This window comes from Drosophila subobscura, chromosome U (assembly GCF_008121235.1).
Source record: "Drosophila subobscura isolate 14011-0131.10 chromosome U, UCBerk_Dsub_1.0, whole genome shotgun sequence".
Taxonomy (NCBI): Eukaryota; Metazoa; Arthropoda; class Insecta; order Diptera; family Drosophilidae; genus Drosophila; species Drosophila subobscura.
In genome coordinates this window covers 15,303,506-15,320,823 of record NC_048534.1, presented here as the reverse complement: position 1 = coordinate 15,320,823, position 17,318 = coordinate 15,303,506, and the positions used below count along the sequence as shown (strand labels likewise).

The 17,318-nt window shown below is 45.0% G+C and overlaps 4 protein-coding genes across 4 annotated transcripts; 2 read left to right on the top strand and 2 right to left on the bottom strand.

Moving 5' to 3' along the window:
• Positions 1 to 327: 327 nt before the first annotated feature.
• LOC117901313 (neurotrimin) lies at positions 328 to 4,734 on the bottom strand. The gene is made up of 6 exons (XM_034812023.1): positions 4,651 to 4,734; positions 1,517 to 1,760; positions 1,106 to 1,461; positions 770 to 1,051; positions 576 to 710; positions 328 to 368 (listed from the first exon to the last, which is right to left on the bottom strand). The coding sequence occupies exons 1-6, from the start codon at positions 4,730 to 4,732 to the stop codon at positions 328 to 330; spliced, it is 1,140 nt and encodes a 379-aa protein (XP_034667914.1). The 5' UTR covers positions 4,733 to 4,734.
• A 171-nt stretch (positions 4,735 to 4,905) lies between these two features.
• On the top strand, positions 4,906 to 5,724 carry LOC117901826. Its single transcript, XM_034812756.1, has 2 exons — positions 4,906 to 5,197; positions 5,535 to 5,724. Exons 1-2 carry the CDS (start codon positions 4,922 to 4,924, stop codon positions 5,598 to 5,600), a joined length of 342 nt encoding a protein of 113 aa, XP_034668647.1. The 5' UTR covers positions 4,906 to 4,921; the 3' UTR covers positions 5,601 to 5,724.
• A 991-nt stretch (positions 5,725 to 6,715) lies between these two features.
• Positions 6,716 to 8,649, top strand: LOC117901824 (prolyl 4-hydroxylase subunit alpha-2). Its single transcript, XM_034812752.1, has 7 exons — positions 6,716 to 6,939; positions 6,995 to 7,288; positions 7,349 to 7,545; positions 7,603 to 8,123; positions 8,174 to 8,218; positions 8,272 to 8,437; positions 8,503 to 8,649. The coding sequence occupies exons 1-7, from the start codon at positions 6,731 to 6,733 to the stop codon at positions 8,559 to 8,561; spliced, it is 1,491 nt and encodes a 496-aa protein (XP_034668643.1). The 5' UTR covers positions 6,716 to 6,730; the 3' UTR covers positions 8,562 to 8,649.
• Positions 8,650 to 8,699: 50 nt separating this feature from the next.
• Positions 8,700 to 15,767, bottom strand: LOC117901823 (solute carrier organic anion transporter family member 4A1). Its single transcript, XM_034812751.1, has 7 exons — positions 15,207 to 15,767; positions 12,197 to 12,528; positions 11,952 to 12,135; positions 10,922 to 11,024; positions 9,259 to 10,215; positions 9,010 to 9,198; positions 8,700 to 8,948 (listed from the first exon to the last, which is right to left on the bottom strand). Exons 1-7 carry the CDS (start codon positions 15,460 to 15,462, stop codon positions 8,825 to 8,827), a joined length of 2,145 nt encoding a protein of 714 aa, XP_034668642.1. The 5' UTR covers positions 15,463 to 15,767; the 3' UTR covers positions 8,700 to 8,824.
• Between the last annotated feature and the right edge of the window lie 1,551 nt (positions 15,768 to 17,318).

The window sequence follows — 17,318 nt, the reverse complement described above, 5'->3', positions numbered from 1 at the left end:
AATTTTTAAATGTATGAAATGACGAGAGAGGACCTAGAACAATTTTACTTAGCCCGCAAATCAAAAGTTAACCAAAAAGAGTAGAATCAAAATAGTTGATTGTGCGGCACAGTTCCAGCTGCTGAAATTTGCATTCAAGCAAGACAAAATACCTTCAAAGCATCGTATTACATCCAACGTTTGTACTTGTATTCTATAGTATAAAGAATTTCCTTACTATGTTCAAAGTTTCGAATGATATTTGTGTCCTTTCGCTTAAGGGAACTTTGTGCCGCAGTGGAACGCTGCGCTCGTAATTGTATTTTATTGATTACCCACTTGATTGTCTCACACCTGCATTACTTTATCCCGGCATCGGTCATTGTACTCTGTAACCGAAATTATATTTAATACTTAATATGAAATTGTGAATTAGGATATATACAGATAATATAAATGAAGCAGTCACGCCTCAAAAGTGGCTCAAAAGACAATTGTTTGTTGTTTAAAAACTGTACACTTTATTCACAAAACACAAAAGTATGAGCCAAACGGAACTGAAACTGCACAACTGATGAGCCACATTCGCCAAGTACTCTGAAAGATATAAAGGTGCAGTTGAGAGAATATTCGAGAGACTCTGAGACTGACTGGCAGACCTTCGATGACAATGAATTGACTTTCATGCGAGGAAGTTTGATGTGAATGCTGTCCGTGCTTCTTGGCCTTATCTGTAAACAGAGAGAGAGACATGAAAGATAGACCTTTAAGCATCTATGAAACAACTTACGATGGACTGTGATACTTCGCTCCGTTTCGCCCAGTGCATTCTTCGCTATGCATTTGTACTCGCCAAAGTCACGCTTGGTCACCGGTCGCAGTGTGATGCGCATCACAATCCGATAGGCGTGATCCACAGAGACGGACTCGTAGGTGCCGCCCTGCAGCAGCTCAGTGTCCTTCAGCCAGAAGTTCACGGACGACGGCTGCGATTCGGTGATGCATTCCAGGCTGACTTTCTGGCCCAGGCCCACATAAATGGTATCGTAACGTGTCCAGATGGTGGGCGCAACTGGCAAGCATTAAAATGTTATAATTTATCCAAAATAAATCTAATTTTACTTACAGTTAACCACCAGCATCACGCGCTTGCTCACCGTTGGCGGCACTCCATTGGAGGCGATGCACAAATATGCACCCATGTGTGTCCGCTGCACTTGCCACAGCGTGAGATTTTGTCCTTCGACGCTGTAGATCTCTCGATTGCCCTCGTCTGTCAACCAGAGCGGTGTGGACTCCTCACGGCGCCAGGTAATGGTGGGTGTGGGCACGCCAGTGGCATAGCAAGTGAGTGTCACATTCTGCCCAGTGGCACGCACCACATCCTGGCTGGTGTGAAAATCAACAATATCGGGCGGCACCACAACATCCAGGTAACCCATTTGACTCTTCATGGGATCCGTATTGATTTGGCACATGTACCTGCAAAGGCAAATATTTAAGCTATTGTTTGTCTCTCTCGTAAATATGTACAAACCATCCGCGATCCGATTCCTGGACATCGCGTATCTTTAGCTGCCAGATGCGATGCTCCGTGTGGGAGATGGCAATGCGATGATTCTTCGTGATGACATGATTCTGTATGCTGAGTATGGTCTGTGTGTCCACACGCAGCCAGGCCACCTTGAAGCTAACCAGCTCGTGGACCACACAAGTGAGCATTGCGTCGCGTCCCACGGGTACGGTTACATTGTTGATGGGACCACTGAACTTGGGATCCGCTAGAAACGAAGGTTCACATTTATGGCTCTGCTTATTAGAGTACTAAATGGGGCAGATATACTCGCAACTGTGCCATGTGGCAGGGGTAGCAGTGGGCTAGTAGGGTGGCTGCTTTATGGGCCTTGCAAATGCTAGATGTTGCCCTTTGCCGCTGTTCGCATTTGAAGGAACTCGGGCGAGAAAATATAATTGAATTTACAATCATTTGTTTTGGAAAATGTTCGGCTGCCTGTCCTCGTCCCAATCCACAATTTTAAATAATAATTATTTAATTTCTTTTCCGCCTGTGTCTGCAGAATGTCAACGGCCTAAGGGGGGAAAAATTGTCAACGTTTGCCAGATGCCCCGCCAAAGTGGTCAAAGATATTTCTAAAATATTGTACAGCGGCCATAAATTTGGCCAAAGTTAACATTAAGCGAAGCAAAACAGCAAATAATCCAACAATTAGTTAAATTAACTGAACCCACTCCAGACTTTGAGGAGAAAATTGCCTTGAGAAGGAAAATGATGAGCAGAATTGTTATTTTCTGCTTTATCCATTTGTAGAATTTAAAGAACAATTTTCTGAGGATTTTTTAAAGCCTGTAATTATTCCTAGCTTCCCTTTTGAAGAGTTCAAACACCTTAGCGTAGCCCAAACTGATAATTTCTTAGGGTTGGGAGGGCACAATGGAATTCAACTCAACGCGCAATCATTTCCAGTCCAAGCTGCCCAACCGCAAGACTTCGACATTTGGCCGCCATCCTGTAAGCACCCACCCCGACACCCAACCCGACACCCAACCGCACACAGACCCCTAGGAAAAGCGTAAAAAAATTGAAATCACATCACATGCCTAACAAGTAGCATGATTTTGTGGCTCGCCCCGAGTGGAGCCTCCTTCCTCACTCCTCACACACAGCAAATACCTAAATTACAATTATGACCAAATAATAACCCGAAAAAATGCAAAAATCTAATAGAGCAGCGGGGCAGCTGCTAGTACCTGGAAAATTGTAAAAAGCTGGCTGCACAGGCTTCCCAACCTTTACATTTACATTTGCCACCGCCACGACCGTCCCGCCACCTCTTTACACTGATTGCGGTGCGGAGTGTGGGCGGGTTTTTTCCACCAAACTAGCATCAAATTGGGGTGTAGAGTGGGGTGAGGCCTACGACGATGCCATGCTATATAGCCTATAATTTGCGATTATGTTTGGGTTCGGTATGCCGGGACACACACCACACCACAGCACTCCACCACTGCCCATGGTTGGGGCGTTCGGTTAGGAATGTATGAGGAGCCATTGTTGGCTGGCTGCCTGTGGTTGCTGCTGTTATTGCGATTTGGTTATTGCATGTTTGCATATTGAAACATTCCAAAGAAAGGGACAAGCGAGACTTTTAACCATAGGTGTATTACCTTTATGTATGTACATATGTCTGCGAGTGCTACGTCTGCCATGTCTGAGCGGGTAATGCAATTTCGCATTTAACTTTTGTGGCCGCTAAATGGTTTTCCTGTTGCTAACTTTGTGCCAGGAACTTCACTTGTAGTCTGCGTAGGGATACACTTTTCTATATTTTCCATAGGCCGATCTTTCCTTTCTATATTCCCTGTAAGTTCATCCTTCCAGTTATTCCCGCTTTACGCTTCGATCTTTGTTGCCTCAGGCACACAGCTGGAGTCCTGCATTTGTCTTGCAGGTTCCACTATATCACCATGGAGCAGGCGTATTCCCCACACTGTTGAACTTGAAACGGAAAGTGAATGTCCTGTCTGTTAGACACTCTCAACCGTCTGCCGCTTGCAGGCGTAACGGAACGCCACACAATCAGCACGCAATGTCTGCCAAAAAAAAAGAAATAAAACAGAGGGACTGCAGCTATCCTTAACACTTCAGCGACAGCAGCAGCAGTAGAAAATCAGTGGCACGACCGCCACAAAAAAAAAAAGTGGAAAGAAAATAGCGCAGAGTGCAATAGGAAGTGGAAAAACGTCGCCTTTCCGCGACTGTCTGTCTGGTGGCCTGCTGGGAGAAGGAATCGAGCTGATGGAATTATGGTTTGGGGTTTCGGGACATCATTCTTCTGGCCCGAACCACTCAGCACTCACCACTCACTTCTCACTTTCTTATCGCACACTGCGGCTAGCCTGCCAATATTTCTGTTTATTTTGCATTTGGCACATTGATTTAAAAACAATTTTCTGATATATTTATCGCATTTGGCTTCCCAAAGTCAAGGGAAATTTGTTTTGTTTTTACTGAGTTGTGTGCGAATTTTTGAGCAGGGTTTGGGCGCTCGATTTTCCAAGCGGAAGTTGCTCCTTCTCGCTGCTCCTCTCTGGCCCTATCCCTTTCTGTCTGGGGAATATGTTGGCCACAGTTTATTCACTTATGGACTCGTTGGACTTCCGATTGCTGGGGGTCTGCCCAGCCCTTTCCCACCATTTTGGCGCCCACTGCTGCTGGTATTTATAGCGCTTTTCGTTAGCATTTTTGTTTCGGATATTTTCCACGTTAAATGTAGTCAATTAGCTGCAACCTTTGCGGCAAAGTTTATGCTGCCGTTTAACTGAGGTTCCCTCAATGTTTTTACTGATGTTCGTGGGTTGGCAATTTAAGGATCGAATTAAAGGTTAAATGATCGCGATAATAGAACACTTTTTAGATGATTTAAAATCGAATTATAAATATTTGAAATCTTTTAAAATATATTTATATTTTCTACACAGATTTCAAGACAAATCCATCCACTGTCATACCATTTTGAGCATCTTTTGCTATTTATTTATTTCCTTTATTTGTTTTTCTTTGATTTCAACCCATTCCTGACATTAAACTTTTGCTGTTATTAATTGTAATTATTTTTCCCTTTAGATAGCTACAGCTTAGAGCCAACTTACAATTGTTTAACTCCGAGAAACTGGCCCGGCTCAGGCACACGCAGTGCAGCAGTAGCCAGATATCAGCGAAGCCTCTTCTCATATTCCCTGTCCTTGGACATCCACTAAAGTGCCAACCAAAGTGCAAAAGTTTTGCCTAAATGTTGTACTCCTTTCTTGTATCCTTTATTCTTTATCTTGCACTTTCACTAGCCTCCCAGGCCGAGTTTCCGCTGCACTAATGTGAATTTCTTTTTTTCCGGCAAAGTTTTCCGCTTTTGCCTGCCGATAGATGCCCGGGGACGAACGTCTGCACACAGTTGGAACTGGCCGCGAACTGCGAGCGCCGCTGATAATCAAGTGTCAAAATTCATATTCAAAATTCAAATGCTGCCTGACGCTGGCGATGGCGATGGCGTTGCGCATGTGTCTTGCGGGCAGGCGACGATTGGGTGTGGAGAGTGGGCGTTTGCGGCGAGTAGTCAAGGTGCCCCAAGCAGTGTGGCAGAAAGTCGAGTGGATATTGCAGAGGGTGAAGCCAAAGGCGATGGCGAAGGCAAAGACGAAGGTATGCAATAGTAAATGTTTCATTCATAAAGCGCCCAACGTAATATTTTCATATGCACGTGACGCTCGTCGCAGCATTTGCCATTTGCTGTTGCTCTTGCTCGTAGCACGAGTTCGAGTACGAGTCTGTGACACCGGACAGGCGGTAAAGGACATACCATAAATGCCAGCGAATGAAGGCATCCCCTGGCAACTCTCCCTTTTCGAACTGTTTCTCAATACCCATTCTAATTAACCCCAACCAAAATTCCACACATACTCCAGCGTTCGCACATCTTTCCGTCCAACTTCCGCTAAACTTTCACATTTCTTCGCATCCTTTTCTGCCTCTCCAGCAGTTTCCCAACAGGTTTGCATGTGTGGCTCATTATTTGCGCACAATTAGCGCTTTTCAATGGCGATAACAATTATGATAATAACCAAGCTGCTGTTCTACTCTTGGGGGAAATCTTTTGCTGGCATATGCATATTTCTCTAGGTGCACAAAACTGAAGAGTTTGCTCGAATTTTGATAGTGCCACTACGAGTGTACAGGAGTATAATAAATACGTAAAAATAAATATACTCGCATGGGGCAGCCATTAATGCTTATAAAAGAAATACTATTTTATTGCTTTAAGTTACCCAGCTCGTGAGAGAATTAGCGGAGTTAGTAGTATGACAATTTATTTAAAAATCGATTTGAAAAAGTTATGAAAGCACAGATCATATTCCTATTGTGTTCAAAATGCATGGCTGCGGGTGTCGCAAAACGAGGAGAAACCTGGTAACCGATTTCTGCCTTGAGCAGTCGGAAGTTGAGGCAGTAACGCATAAAGGATAAAGATAGAAACGAAAAAACAAAAGTGAAGCGACCGGCCTTCTGCTGTTTTCTGTGCGCCTGGTGTCCCAGAATTGAATTTAACCGATTTAGAGGCAGAAAAGGAAAAGCATATGTCGATGTAAACGAAAAACCAAAGAGAAACGCAAAAAACCAAACACCTTTTGCAGGTTTACAGTATCCCAGAATTCTATTTAAGCGATTTCTGCCATTCAAGCAGAAAGGACAGCACAACAATAAGACAACGATTCATTCGGCTGTGGGCGAAGTTTCTATTGTTGACGAATAAGAACTGAAACTACTAACATTAGGGAATCTCAAGCCAAGCCCTAAAGCTCACAATTCAGCGAACGTCTCTCACACGATCGCTGGCCCTAGTACTTGAACAATGGCTAGATGGGATCCCTCGGAGGCGACAGAGCTTGTGGACTAAGTCAGCTTAATTAGTTATTGCCACGAGTATGCAACATTTTTTAATAACGTTAATAAAGTTGCCTTCTGCTACTCTTTCGTCGCCGTGTTCTCGAGGCTACTCCGATGCAATGCTTACCATTGATCAAGGATAAATTCCCCAGCGGCGCGGCTGGCAAATAATTATATTTCTTACGCTTATTGAGGGGCCCGCAGCGTGGCCAACGAACCATGAGCGAAACGCGCCTCTAAGCTTACGAATTCCAATTTTGGATATCTATTCCATTTTTATTCTAGTCCGCAATGTCGCTACCAAAGGTTGTTTGCACATTCATCTGCTTGTCAGCAGCGCTCTTTGGGATGATCTTGGGAGAGGAGGAATATAAAGAGGTTTTGATATACACAACATCCAACCGGGCACTTAGCGAACTGAGGGAAATGGAAAACTCCTACGTGGAACACTTAACCAGCTACGTAAAATCTCTACAGAAAAAGGTGGACACTCTACGAAAGTAAGTGGAGACAAGCCGATTTGTTCCACAGCTAAATAACTTATATAAAACTTAGATACATCAACTCTGTGGCACTCGAGAATTTGGAGAGTGAAGTGAGCCGCGTTCAATACGTGGCAAATCCACTGAACTCGCTGGGCCTGCTGCGACGTGCACACGAAGACTGGCCCAAGTGGTTGAACTACATCAAGGAGCAGCAAGATGTACTGCAAATGGGTGAACTTGTGGCACTCATGCCCCATGCCGTGGACATGAATGAAGCCCTGATGGGCATGGAGCGTATAGAGCGGTTCTATGACTTGCGGGCATACGACATGGTCAATGGACAAGTCGCTGGACGACATTTCGAGTAAGAATTTGTAAGAACTATCCTTCAATTTGGAATACAGCGTATCCCATGATTATGCAGCACCCGAATGAACGCACCCGAGTGCCTCATGCTAGCGGACTTTATGTACAATCGAACGGAGTATACACGAGCCGCTGAGTGGTACAGACTGACATGGAATAACATTAAGCTGCCATTAAATCCAGTTGCACGAGAGTTCTATCGCCCCAATCGAGAGGAAGTTCGTAAAAGGTTTCTCATTAGCAGGCTGCAAGAGGGTTGGACCCATCCAAACATTTGTTGCTGCTTTCTCTGAACTGATATTCTGCTTCCAGGCTCCATCGATCATATAAAAGATTATCTGGAGGAGCTGGAGCAGCATCCGGCTGTACCTTTGGTTTATCTAAAGCCAAAACCCGCAGCGAGTGTCATTGAACGGGGTTGCCGAGGCGAATTTCCACCTCCTCCACAGTTGGTTTGCCGCTACAATCACACCACAACTCCATTCCTGCGCCTGGCTCCACTCAAGGAGGAGGAGATCAGTCTGGATCCACTCATCTGGCTATATCACGATGTCATCTCCGATAGCGAGATTGCAGCGCTGACAGCAAACCTCACCTACGAGGACATGACTCAGGGCTACACGGATAACTACACGACGGTGGAGAAGGAGCGTCTGTTCCATGTCAAGGTATTCGAAGGCAGTGGCGAGAAGTTGGACAGAGATTTGGTTAATCGCATGGAGGACATATCGGGTCTGAATGCCGGGGATCACACACATTTGGCACGAATGAACTATGGGCTGGGCAGCCATTTTCCGGAGCATGGAGATTACTCAGACATCAAAGCCAATCCGGTGGGTAAACTGCAAAAAGAATAAGAATAATTATTAACTATATAAATTAGGAACTGGTGGAAGAGGGCGATCGTTTGGTTACCTTTCTGTTTTATGTGAGTATTTGCAACGTTTCGAGTTGAGTATTTCCCTTACAATCCATCGGTAGATGACTGACGTGCCGCTGGGTGGTGCCACCATATTTCCCAAAATAAATCTCACCATTCAACCGAAGAAAGGCTCCGCCTTGTTCTGGTACAACATACACAACGACTGGGAGCCACATTTGCTGACACGGCATGGCGTGTGTCCCATGATTGATGGCAACAGATGGAGTGAGTCCAACCCCAGCTGCTGTTTCCCTGATTCATAATGTTTAAAATACATTTTCTCCTTTTAGTTTTAACCAAAAGTCTCATGGCCTATGATCAGATGTTTGTCAAACTCTGCTTGAAGTAAACCCTACCCTACTCTCTCCTCGCTCTACTCTGGGTATAAAATGGCATTTTATTATTAAAAATAACTTAAAATTTAGACGAGTATTCGTTAATATATTTACTGGTTATAAATACTGCTGAGAATTGTAAGTTATTTCGAATGGATTCTTAGCTTGTTTTCTACTCATATCTGCTAAATGCTAAACCCCAGACAATACGATATGTGCCCAATATGAGCCACAGGGTCTGGGTGGGTTTAGTAATTTGATTTTTGTTTCAAGATCTTCAAATATCTTGCTTGCCATGGGCACTGACTGGCTGCTTGCTGGGTGGCACATAGAACAGCCAGGCGCACAGAAAGAAGACGACGGATAGAAGCTTGCAAATCAAAGCCAAGAGCCACATGTAGCTGTGGGAGAAGAGGAATAAATCATGGATCATAGGTAAAGGATCATCCTCCTGCAGCTTACCGGCTTATATAAAAATTATCGTAGACAAGACAGGCTCCACCTGCCTGCTCGTCGCAGGACTCGTGCCACAAAATGCAGGACTCGTCAATCAGAGCACCGAATATAAGCGGAGCGGGTATGGTGCCCAGCAGGCGTACCTTGATCCACTGCAGGCCCAAAGCGAAGGAGCGCTGCTCATCCTGAACGCATCTAAATGGAGGAAGGGAAAATATTACTATAAATTCTGAGCAGAATAACTAAACAGCTTACCTCAAGGTGGCTGACAGTGCAGGCATGGTGGCCAGAAACGTGAAGATCATCAGAACAAAACACAAACCCACAAAGTACGGCAGACTGTGGCATGTGGAGTCGCACTTCAAGTTGGTGGCATCCGCATGGAGAGCGGCGGCGACACCATCGTCCACCCAACCAACACTCTCGATGCAGCTGCAGTTGTGATAACGTTTGAGGCTCTCCACATGCTGCTCCTGGCCACAGCCGGCGTGGCAGGGACTGTAGTACATGACGCCATTGATGCCGCAAATGGGATCGTAATTGCTGTGACTGCAGCCACAATTCGCATTGCAGTTGGACAGCAGCTCGGGTGGTCCGCTTCTGGCCTCCAAATTGTAGGAAGTCGTGACGCCTGCAAACTTTGGATTGGGACAGGAGACCAGAAAGCAAAAGGTGAAGAATGCAGCCACTGTGGTGGCCATGAGGCACATTTTGATGATGCCACTGCATGCCAGGTTCCACTTCTTCACCAGATAGCCGCCCAAAAAGGTGCCACCGCCGCCAGCTGGCACCGTAATGAGTCCCATGACCAGTGCCGACAACATGGGCGAAATGCTGAATTGATTCTCGATTTGTTTGGGCAGAAAGGCAGCGAATCCGGCTATAACCAGACCCTCAGTAGCCCCAGCCAGATTGAGGAAGAAGAATGTGGGATTCTTCAGGAGACTGAGCACCGCCCGAGGCAGTTGTCCCAGTCGCCGATGGCCACACGATCCCTCGGAGTCCACCGATTCCTCCAATTCAATTTGTTCCGCGACTGTTTTGGTTGCATGCGCCTCCGAGACCTTCTCCAGCTGCAGCTTATCCGCGCCCGGCAGTGTTTTCGGATAACCAAAGATGGGTATGGCGATGAGCAGACACATTCCTGCGGCGAAAATGAAGCCCAACCACCAGGCGCCAATCCACACCTTGCTGTCGCTGGTCAGGCTTAACCTGCAAGGATGGGAAGTCGATTAGAATCTGCGCTGGGATGAAGCCTTGTAAATTAACTGAAATGGGAATTTATATTTTGCCACGCGGCTAACAAAAGGTCGCCAAAAAATCTCGCGTAAACATGCAAAAAATCATAAACAAAATTTAACATGTTTTTCACATAATTTACGGAGCTGTTAGAGGTGGAGGAGCTGCTGTTAAAGTAACTCCCGGAGTGGGTGGGTGCTGGAGCAGAGACATTGTGACTTATGGCATCACCTTGACAATAAGCCATGCGGTCGAGAGTCGACTCTTTTGTAGCCATGTGGATGCGGAAACCTCTGCCCCCTGGCTTGGCTTTTGCTTGGCTGCTTGTTGCTTTGGCTTCCATCCACTCCGTGGACTCCACTCCCCCTCCCCACACATTCTGCTCCAGGGGTTTGTGAATCAAACAAATGCTCATTCTCATTCGCACCTTATTTTGCTTGTTGTCAGCACGAAATGTTGTTTTATTACTCTCCAGAGATATTTACACGGCACAACGTGCTTCTGTGGCATTTGCCCGTTGCCAGAGTAACAAATAAGCCCCGCCAGTACCCAGCATATCCCCCACTCTAGCTCTCCTGGGAGCAGCACAAGCACCGCCTCCACCTGCCGCGCCACGCTACTAAAGTCCCGCGATTAATAACAATCATTATCCAGCTTAAACAGAGAGTTGCACACTTACTGCACGGGGTCCACGGTCAGCCAGTCCGTGTAGATGAGCAGCAATTGTCCGCCGAGTACGTAGCCAATGGCAGGTCCAACTGTGGCCATTGTATAGTAGATGCCTGTCAAAATAACCAATAAGGAAACTCTTTAATTCAACTTTAATTTGAAGTGGTTTTAGGATGTATGTAAGCGCTAGAGCTTCCTTGCTTCTAGCTTAGCTCTTGGCATCTTCATTTGCATGACAAAAGTCTTCAACTGCGACAAGGCAAATGTGTACAGTACGTTGCGTAAATTTAAGGCACTTGCTTACCGCACAAACAGTGCCACATTTGATGCCATCTTGCTAAGAAATAAAATGGCAAACTATTCCTACAGCACCTGCTGTAGATTCCTTACCAAATGTCTCTGTATCCTGCCTCCCAATAAACTCTCAATAAAGACACAAGAACGCCTCAGCCAAAGCGAATTTCAATTTTCTCAAAGCCCAGCCAGACAGACAGACGCAACAGCGAGGCTGGACGGGCTTTGATAATTTCACAGTCGTCTTTGCGGATGCCCCGATAAACTTAACTAAGAGGCAATAAATTTCCGCTGGCTGTTGGCTGTCTAAGTCTGAACTGAGTCAGCAAGAATCAGACAGGCAGCGAGCAGCCGGCTGTCTGCTCTTTAAAATTGGGTCAACAAGGGGTAGGATGGCACGAGACCTCCGTCACAGGATTGGCATCGAGATTTGCTGGGAGCTGGGAGCTGGGAGCTGGGCTCGAGGCTTGGGGGGCGCAAACAGTAAATACTATTTGCCTTCCCTTTGTAGTCGACGTTTGGCAATATGGCAAATAAAAATAAAAATAAATATGCATGTGTGAGAGCAGCAACTAGCTGATACTTTGGATACTCCTGATACGCCATCTCCCCCCGAGGAGTGTGGGTATTTGTGCATAGTCCTTCATTTGTTGTGCCATTCCAGACAAAAGTTTTTGCGAGCGCGTCTTATCAATGAGAGTTGGAGTTGCCGTTTGCCGTCTGCCGCTGCGTCGTTTGAAACTTACCCAAGTAAACAGATGACATCTTCTTTGAGACATTCTCATCGATATATGTGACGCCCAGTGTGAAGAGGGGTGCAGCGCCGGCTCCATGGAGGAGTTGTGCGCCAAAGAACAGCCACACGGTCCACGTTAAACTATCGTACTCCTCGCGCTCACCAGTCCCAGCATTTAACTCGCAGGGGAAGTGCTGCAAAAGGAAGGATATCAGCGGTTTAGTCTCCATGGCAGCTGCAGCTAAGTATTTGCACCTTTGTCTGATTCGGATTCGCATTCGCATTGTGGCCGCTGCTCTCCAACTCACAAACATTCGCCTCGGCTATGGTGGCGCGGTAGGGAGATGCCACCAGAAAGTTGGGCAACATGAAGATCAACGAACCGAGACCCATCACCATCAGTCCGATGGCAATGAAGCGCGGCTTGGAGGCACCTTTCCTGCCGCCATAATAAGTGACGGGCACCAGGCAGGCGAACGATGCCAAATCATAGCCGCTGGCCACGAGGCCCATCTGTCGGGAGCGCAGTCCAAAACGCCGCTCAATCGTTGAGATGGAGACATTGATCAATCCGTTGACAATCAGACCTGCAAAAGGAAAGTATTTTTTGAACTCTAAAACGATTTCCCCTTGCGCTTCCTTCCCTTGCAACCCCAGGGATCATCCCTCAACTTTGGTTTTATGACTGCCAGCTTAATAGATTTTCATACAAAATATAGGACACAACAGGACACAACAGGATGCGACAGGAGCTGGTACACAAGGGCGGAAGCTAGTGGTGTGTTTTCTTCTGATGTTGGAGGTGTTACCGGTCGGCGGTTCATAAATGAAATATCTGTGCGACAAATTGATTTTGATTTTGAGCTTAGACGAATTTTTCTATCATAAATAAATATCTGTTAGTTCCTCCCCGCTCGACCCACACTGCCCCATTGTATTGCTTAGAATATTCTTTTTTTTTGTGGGACAACAAATTCAATTTATTTTCCAATAATCGTCTCGAGTTTTGAAAGCCGGTGCCGGTCCCTCTGCTGGTCAAAGGTGTCGAGCTGGGACGAAGACTCTTACAAGGCATTTACCCCCACTAAGTGCAATTATTTAATATTTTCCAGAGACTTTGAGGCTTGTAGAGTCGTCTCTGGAAGGAGACTCTGAAGTGCGTGTGTGACCTTTGACAAGTGAAGTGAAGTGCCGACGGCTGCTATGACTACGTGACAATCTGCTATTTAGCATGAACATCGATTAAAATAGCTCCTTTTGTGGCTACATATTGGCTGCTAATTAGTAGCTTTAAGTTGCGAATAAATTACATATTAAATATATAAATCAATTCTCCGGAAAATAATATTTGTAACATTTGTGAGCCTCTTAGATTGATGAGAATTGGGGGATTTAGAGAGCTCTCCAAATCCCTCCTAATAATGGGTAAAATCTATTATAGTTCCAGCAAAATGTCCATAAATATTCACGTACTCAACTCTGCCATTGCCTGCTTATGTGGGATCAACGTTTGAATCCAAACACAACGATGCCTGCGCGTCACTCCCCCATTGCCAGAAATGCGTTTTGTTTCGTTGCATAGAAAGATACTCGGGGCAAACAACAATAAAATCATTTCAACTTGATGCAAGCGAACGCGACAATCCAAAATTGTTGCGGATGATTTATGTTAATTCCGTGTCAACTGATTAATATTTTCGGTCACGTGCCGCTCGAAACCGTATCCGTATACAGCAAACACAGCGGGCGACCCAATGAATGGACCAGGACTGACGGTACACACTGCTTCTATGCGACACCCAAAAGCCGGAAACGGAAGCATTCTCACGTCGTGGGTCAGTGGGCAGCAATGTGCAACAGATGCCGGCAGTTCATCCATGCAGCAGCATAGGCTGCATGCAAGTATCCAGTTTGCTTACAGCACACGGCCAAGACATAAATACGGCCAGGGCCAGGGCACAAATTTCGACCAGAGATGACCACGTGATGAGATGACCTCAAATTTGTAGAAACTTTTCGATGCAGCATATTAAATATTCAAAATTGATGGTAAAGGGTGGACATTTCAAGAGGAAAATAGTGGAAAATACTTCTACTCTGTTGAGCTAATAAATAAATATTCATTTCCCATTGAATATCAGAACTAACTAAAGCTACGCGCTCACGCGCTCATCTCCAAATGTGCTTTTGGCAGTCTCCCAAAAATTGTATTGCCAAAACTGGACTCCATCCAGGGAGAATGCACTTTTGCGAATTTCATCTCATCTAATCCCTGGAACACAGCCTAATCCCTCGAAACAGGCATAAACGTGTCGACAGTTTTAGGTAAATTGGCGAATTTTAATTAACCGCGTGAACCCGAAGCCGAGCCCGAAGATGAAAGCTACCCGTAGCCATGGACACCATGGACTCTGTGCAGTGGAGGACGGGCTGTGGGTGGTTGGATAAACAGCGATTAACATTGTTTTGATTTATGCCACCAGCCCCAGTGGAATCTCTGCTCCCCATCCTACCAATAATGCCTATGACAACGTCGAGAGAGATCCCATTCCACTCGGCCGCCTTTGGTTTCTTGTGGCGAGCCGTTTACACTTCACCGGGGCCTTTCAAACTATTCAAAGTGAGTGGATTTTTTGAGGTTAATGCATCCTCGGGCTAGAAAAGCCAACTCCCTCGACTGCTCCGGGCTGATATTAATTTTTAATTTGCGTCTATTCATTGCAACTTCAAGCTGCTACCTGGCTCCAGCTCCAGCTCCAGCTCCAGCTCCTGCTCCAACCTCAAACCCTTTTTGGGGCGAAGCGAATTCTTATCTGTTGCACACAGACCTGTGAGCCGGGGCTCGGGATTTGCTTAGGATGCTAATGAAGCGATGCGGATGTGCTCTCCGTCTTTTGCATGGCATTGTCTTGCGGAGTACAGAGGCCAGCAGTACAGGCTCCTGGTTGAAAGTTTGTCCAGGAAAGTTTTCCTTTTATTTGTGTAATAATTCAAAGAAAAATATGTTTGCTTGGCAACAAAGTATTTAAAAGGTGGGCAAATATTATTTTCTATAAATATTATTTCACATGAATTTAAATTTCACGATTAAATATATCTTAATCTGGTTTTTTCGGTGCTTCAAGTGTAACCTTCAGTACGTGACAACAAAAATGAATAAATAAAATGCGCGCGTGGGTGGAAAATTCGCGCGAGACAAACCATTTAAACGAATTAAGTGGCGAGCCTCCACAAGAAATAAGAAACATTTTTGTGGACTACTCACCCTGCAAAGCACCGCCCCAGCAGAGCCAGAAAAGTGCCCACTTGGCGGTGCAGAAGCGTTGCAGCCACTGCGGTTGGAAGTTGCACCATCCAAATCGTTGGTCCACCAGCGTGTCCGTGTCCTGGTCTGCACTGCCCAACCGGCTGGAGCGGGCACTGTTGTTGTTGTTCACATTGGCGCACTTTGGCTTGACGTTGGCCTCCACTGGAGCAGGAGCAGCAGCAGAAGCATCCGTATTAGGTGCCACAGTTGCCATCGTTTCACTTTCTCCTTCACTAAATGTACCAAGAGACAGAATTTAACGCCTGCTGCGATCCGCACCGAACGACGCTCGAAGTGGAACTGAACGCAGATATTCCATCCGCAACACAATGAAGCTCGGCCTGCCGCCTGCCTGCCATCTGTGTGCGTGCGAAGCTGGCCCAGCAGCGAAGGACTTGCCACAAACAGAGCTCTGTTAAGAAGCCACCCCCACTGTGTGGCAGCAGCCCACCCGCACCCAGCAGCACATTTACAGCGCGACATTTCCATGAATGAAATTTTGTACGTTACCCTACCCACTCGTGCCTCCTCTTTCACCTGTCATCTGTGTAACATTTCCCCCATATCAACAGTTGTCATGACGTTAACATAACATTTTTGAGTAGAGTTTTAACTGGGAGAGAATCTCCAGAGATAATCCTTAAGAATATAAATATTTTCATTACAACTTTCAAAAGTTTATTCAGTAAATTTATCGGTTTAGTAGGGGTTTTGCTTTCTTTACTAATTTATAAACTTAGATTATGAAAAATACGTTTCATTTGCCAATATTTATTCCAAAATCATAGGGAACAGAACAGTAGATGAAAACCGTAAACAACGTATAGAAAATCATTTAAAATGGTTTTAAGTTTCGATTGCCGAAATTAGCTATTAAGGCATTGAAAGCACCAGAAATGTTCTTTTGTAAATTAAGTACGTTAATGATGATCAAATGTTTAAGTAAGAGGAGAAGAAGAGAACGTTCGGTGCATGTTTGGAAAAATATTAGATATTTGAATGAAAAACTTTCTCGTTTTTGACTACTTAACGCATAGAGATGATATACATATACATACATATCTATATAGTTTACATTTATAGTTTTAAACAATATGTGTGTAAACAAAAACAAAAATCATTAACAAAGAGCAAAAAAAAAATAGATATCTGTTTATATAAAATGAACTCAACGTTTTTTTGGGTGTAGCTCCCCGTCTAGAGGCGTTTGATCCCCTCACACATTCTATAATAGAGAGTACACACACGCGCGGTATTTACAAGATCTGGGCATTGAATCGTTATATATATAAATTATATTATTATTATATGTGGTGTGGGTCTATTTAGGGTTTTGGGTTTTTATGTTGTGTCGCCTCAGTCGAGTGCTGGCATTGCTGAAAAGTTGCAAGTTCCTCAAATAGTTGCTGCCATGGTGGAATTATCTACAAGGTGAAGTCTTCACCACAGTGCAGACTCTTAATCGCGGTGAATAATTTAGCGAAAAACGTCACCATGTTAGTAATTTCACCATGGTTGCTGCTGTTCAGGGGATCTGTTTCAAAGGACTTTTGGGTATTGGTTTGTGTATTGGGTATTGGGTTTGTTGAGTAAGTTTACTTAGAGCAAAAAGTGTTTCCGTTTCCGTACCACCATGTACTTAACTCGTATGTTTTGGTTATATGTAAGATACACGTACTACAGTGAACGCTTTGGGCACTACGACAAATATCACATAATGAGATCAATTGGATTTATTTTGGGTACTTGTTTTTGTATCGTTTCGTTTTGTTTGTATCGTTTTGTTTTTTGTTTTTGTTTATAGTTTTCGTTTGCGCTTCCATTTCCGTTTTGTGTATGTGTGTGTGTGTGTATAAGAATGTACTATTATTAATTGCACAATGTCATTGAACTTAAGATCGCCTACAGGATTGGGGGTGTGTGGTTTAAGTACCTAATTTAAGTGTTTGTTGAAAGTTATTCCAATTCATAATACTTGGGCTGACAACCTAACCAAACTTCCAGTTGAAAGCGGCTGTGGGTTGACATTCCATATATGGTGGGAGGATTTCCCTAATTAAGTTTCGTTTC

Excerpts from the sequence above, each read along its gene's own strand:
- LOC117901313 (XM_034812023.1), bottom strand. The coding sequence starts at position 4,732 with ATGAGAAGAGGCTTCGCTGATATCTGGCTACTGCTGCACTGCGTGTGC. Across the intron at positions 1,052-1,105 it reads CGTGATGCTGGTGGTTAACT|TTGCGCCCACCATCTGGACA; the intron begins GTAAGTAAAATT and ends AATGCTTGCCAG. Across the intron at positions 369-575 it reads GCACCTTTATATCTTTCAGA|AGTACAATGACCGATGCCGG; the intron begins GTACTTGGCGAA and ends TTTCGGTTACAG.
- LOC117901826 (XM_034812756.1), top strand. The coding sequence starts at position 4,922 with ATGCCCGGGGACGAACGTCTGCACACAGTTGGAACTGGCCGCGAACTG. Across the intron at positions 5,198-5,534 it reads TGGCGAAGGCAAAGACGAAG|TTTCCCAACAGGTTTGCATG; the intron begins GTATGCAATAGT and ends CCTCTCCAGCAG.
- LOC117901824 (XM_034812752.1), top strand. The coding sequence starts at position 6,731 with ATGTCGCTACCAAAGGTTGTTTGCACATTCATCTGCTTGTCAGCAGCG. Across the intron at positions 7,289-7,348 it reads GTCGCTGGACGACATTTCGA|CACCCGAATGAACGCACCCG; the intron begins GTAAGAATTTGT and ends ATGATTATGCAG. Across the intron at positions 8,124-8,173 it reads CAGACATCAAAGCCAATCCG|GAACTGGTGGAAGAGGGCGA; the intron begins GTGGGTAAACTG and ends TATATAAATTAG.
- LOC117901823 (XM_034812751.1), bottom strand. The coding sequence starts at position 15,462 with ATGGCAACTGTGGCACCTAATACGGATGCTTCTGCTGCTGCTCCTGCT. Across the intron at positions 12,529-15,206 it reads CTGGGGCGGTGCTTTGCAGG|GTCTGATTGTCAACGGATTG; the intron begins GTGAGTAGTCCA and ends TTCCTTTTGCAG. Across the intron at positions 11,025-11,951 it reads GATGTCATCTGTTTACTTGG|GCATCTACTATACAATGGCC; the intron begins GTAAGTTTCAAA and ends TTATTTTGACAG.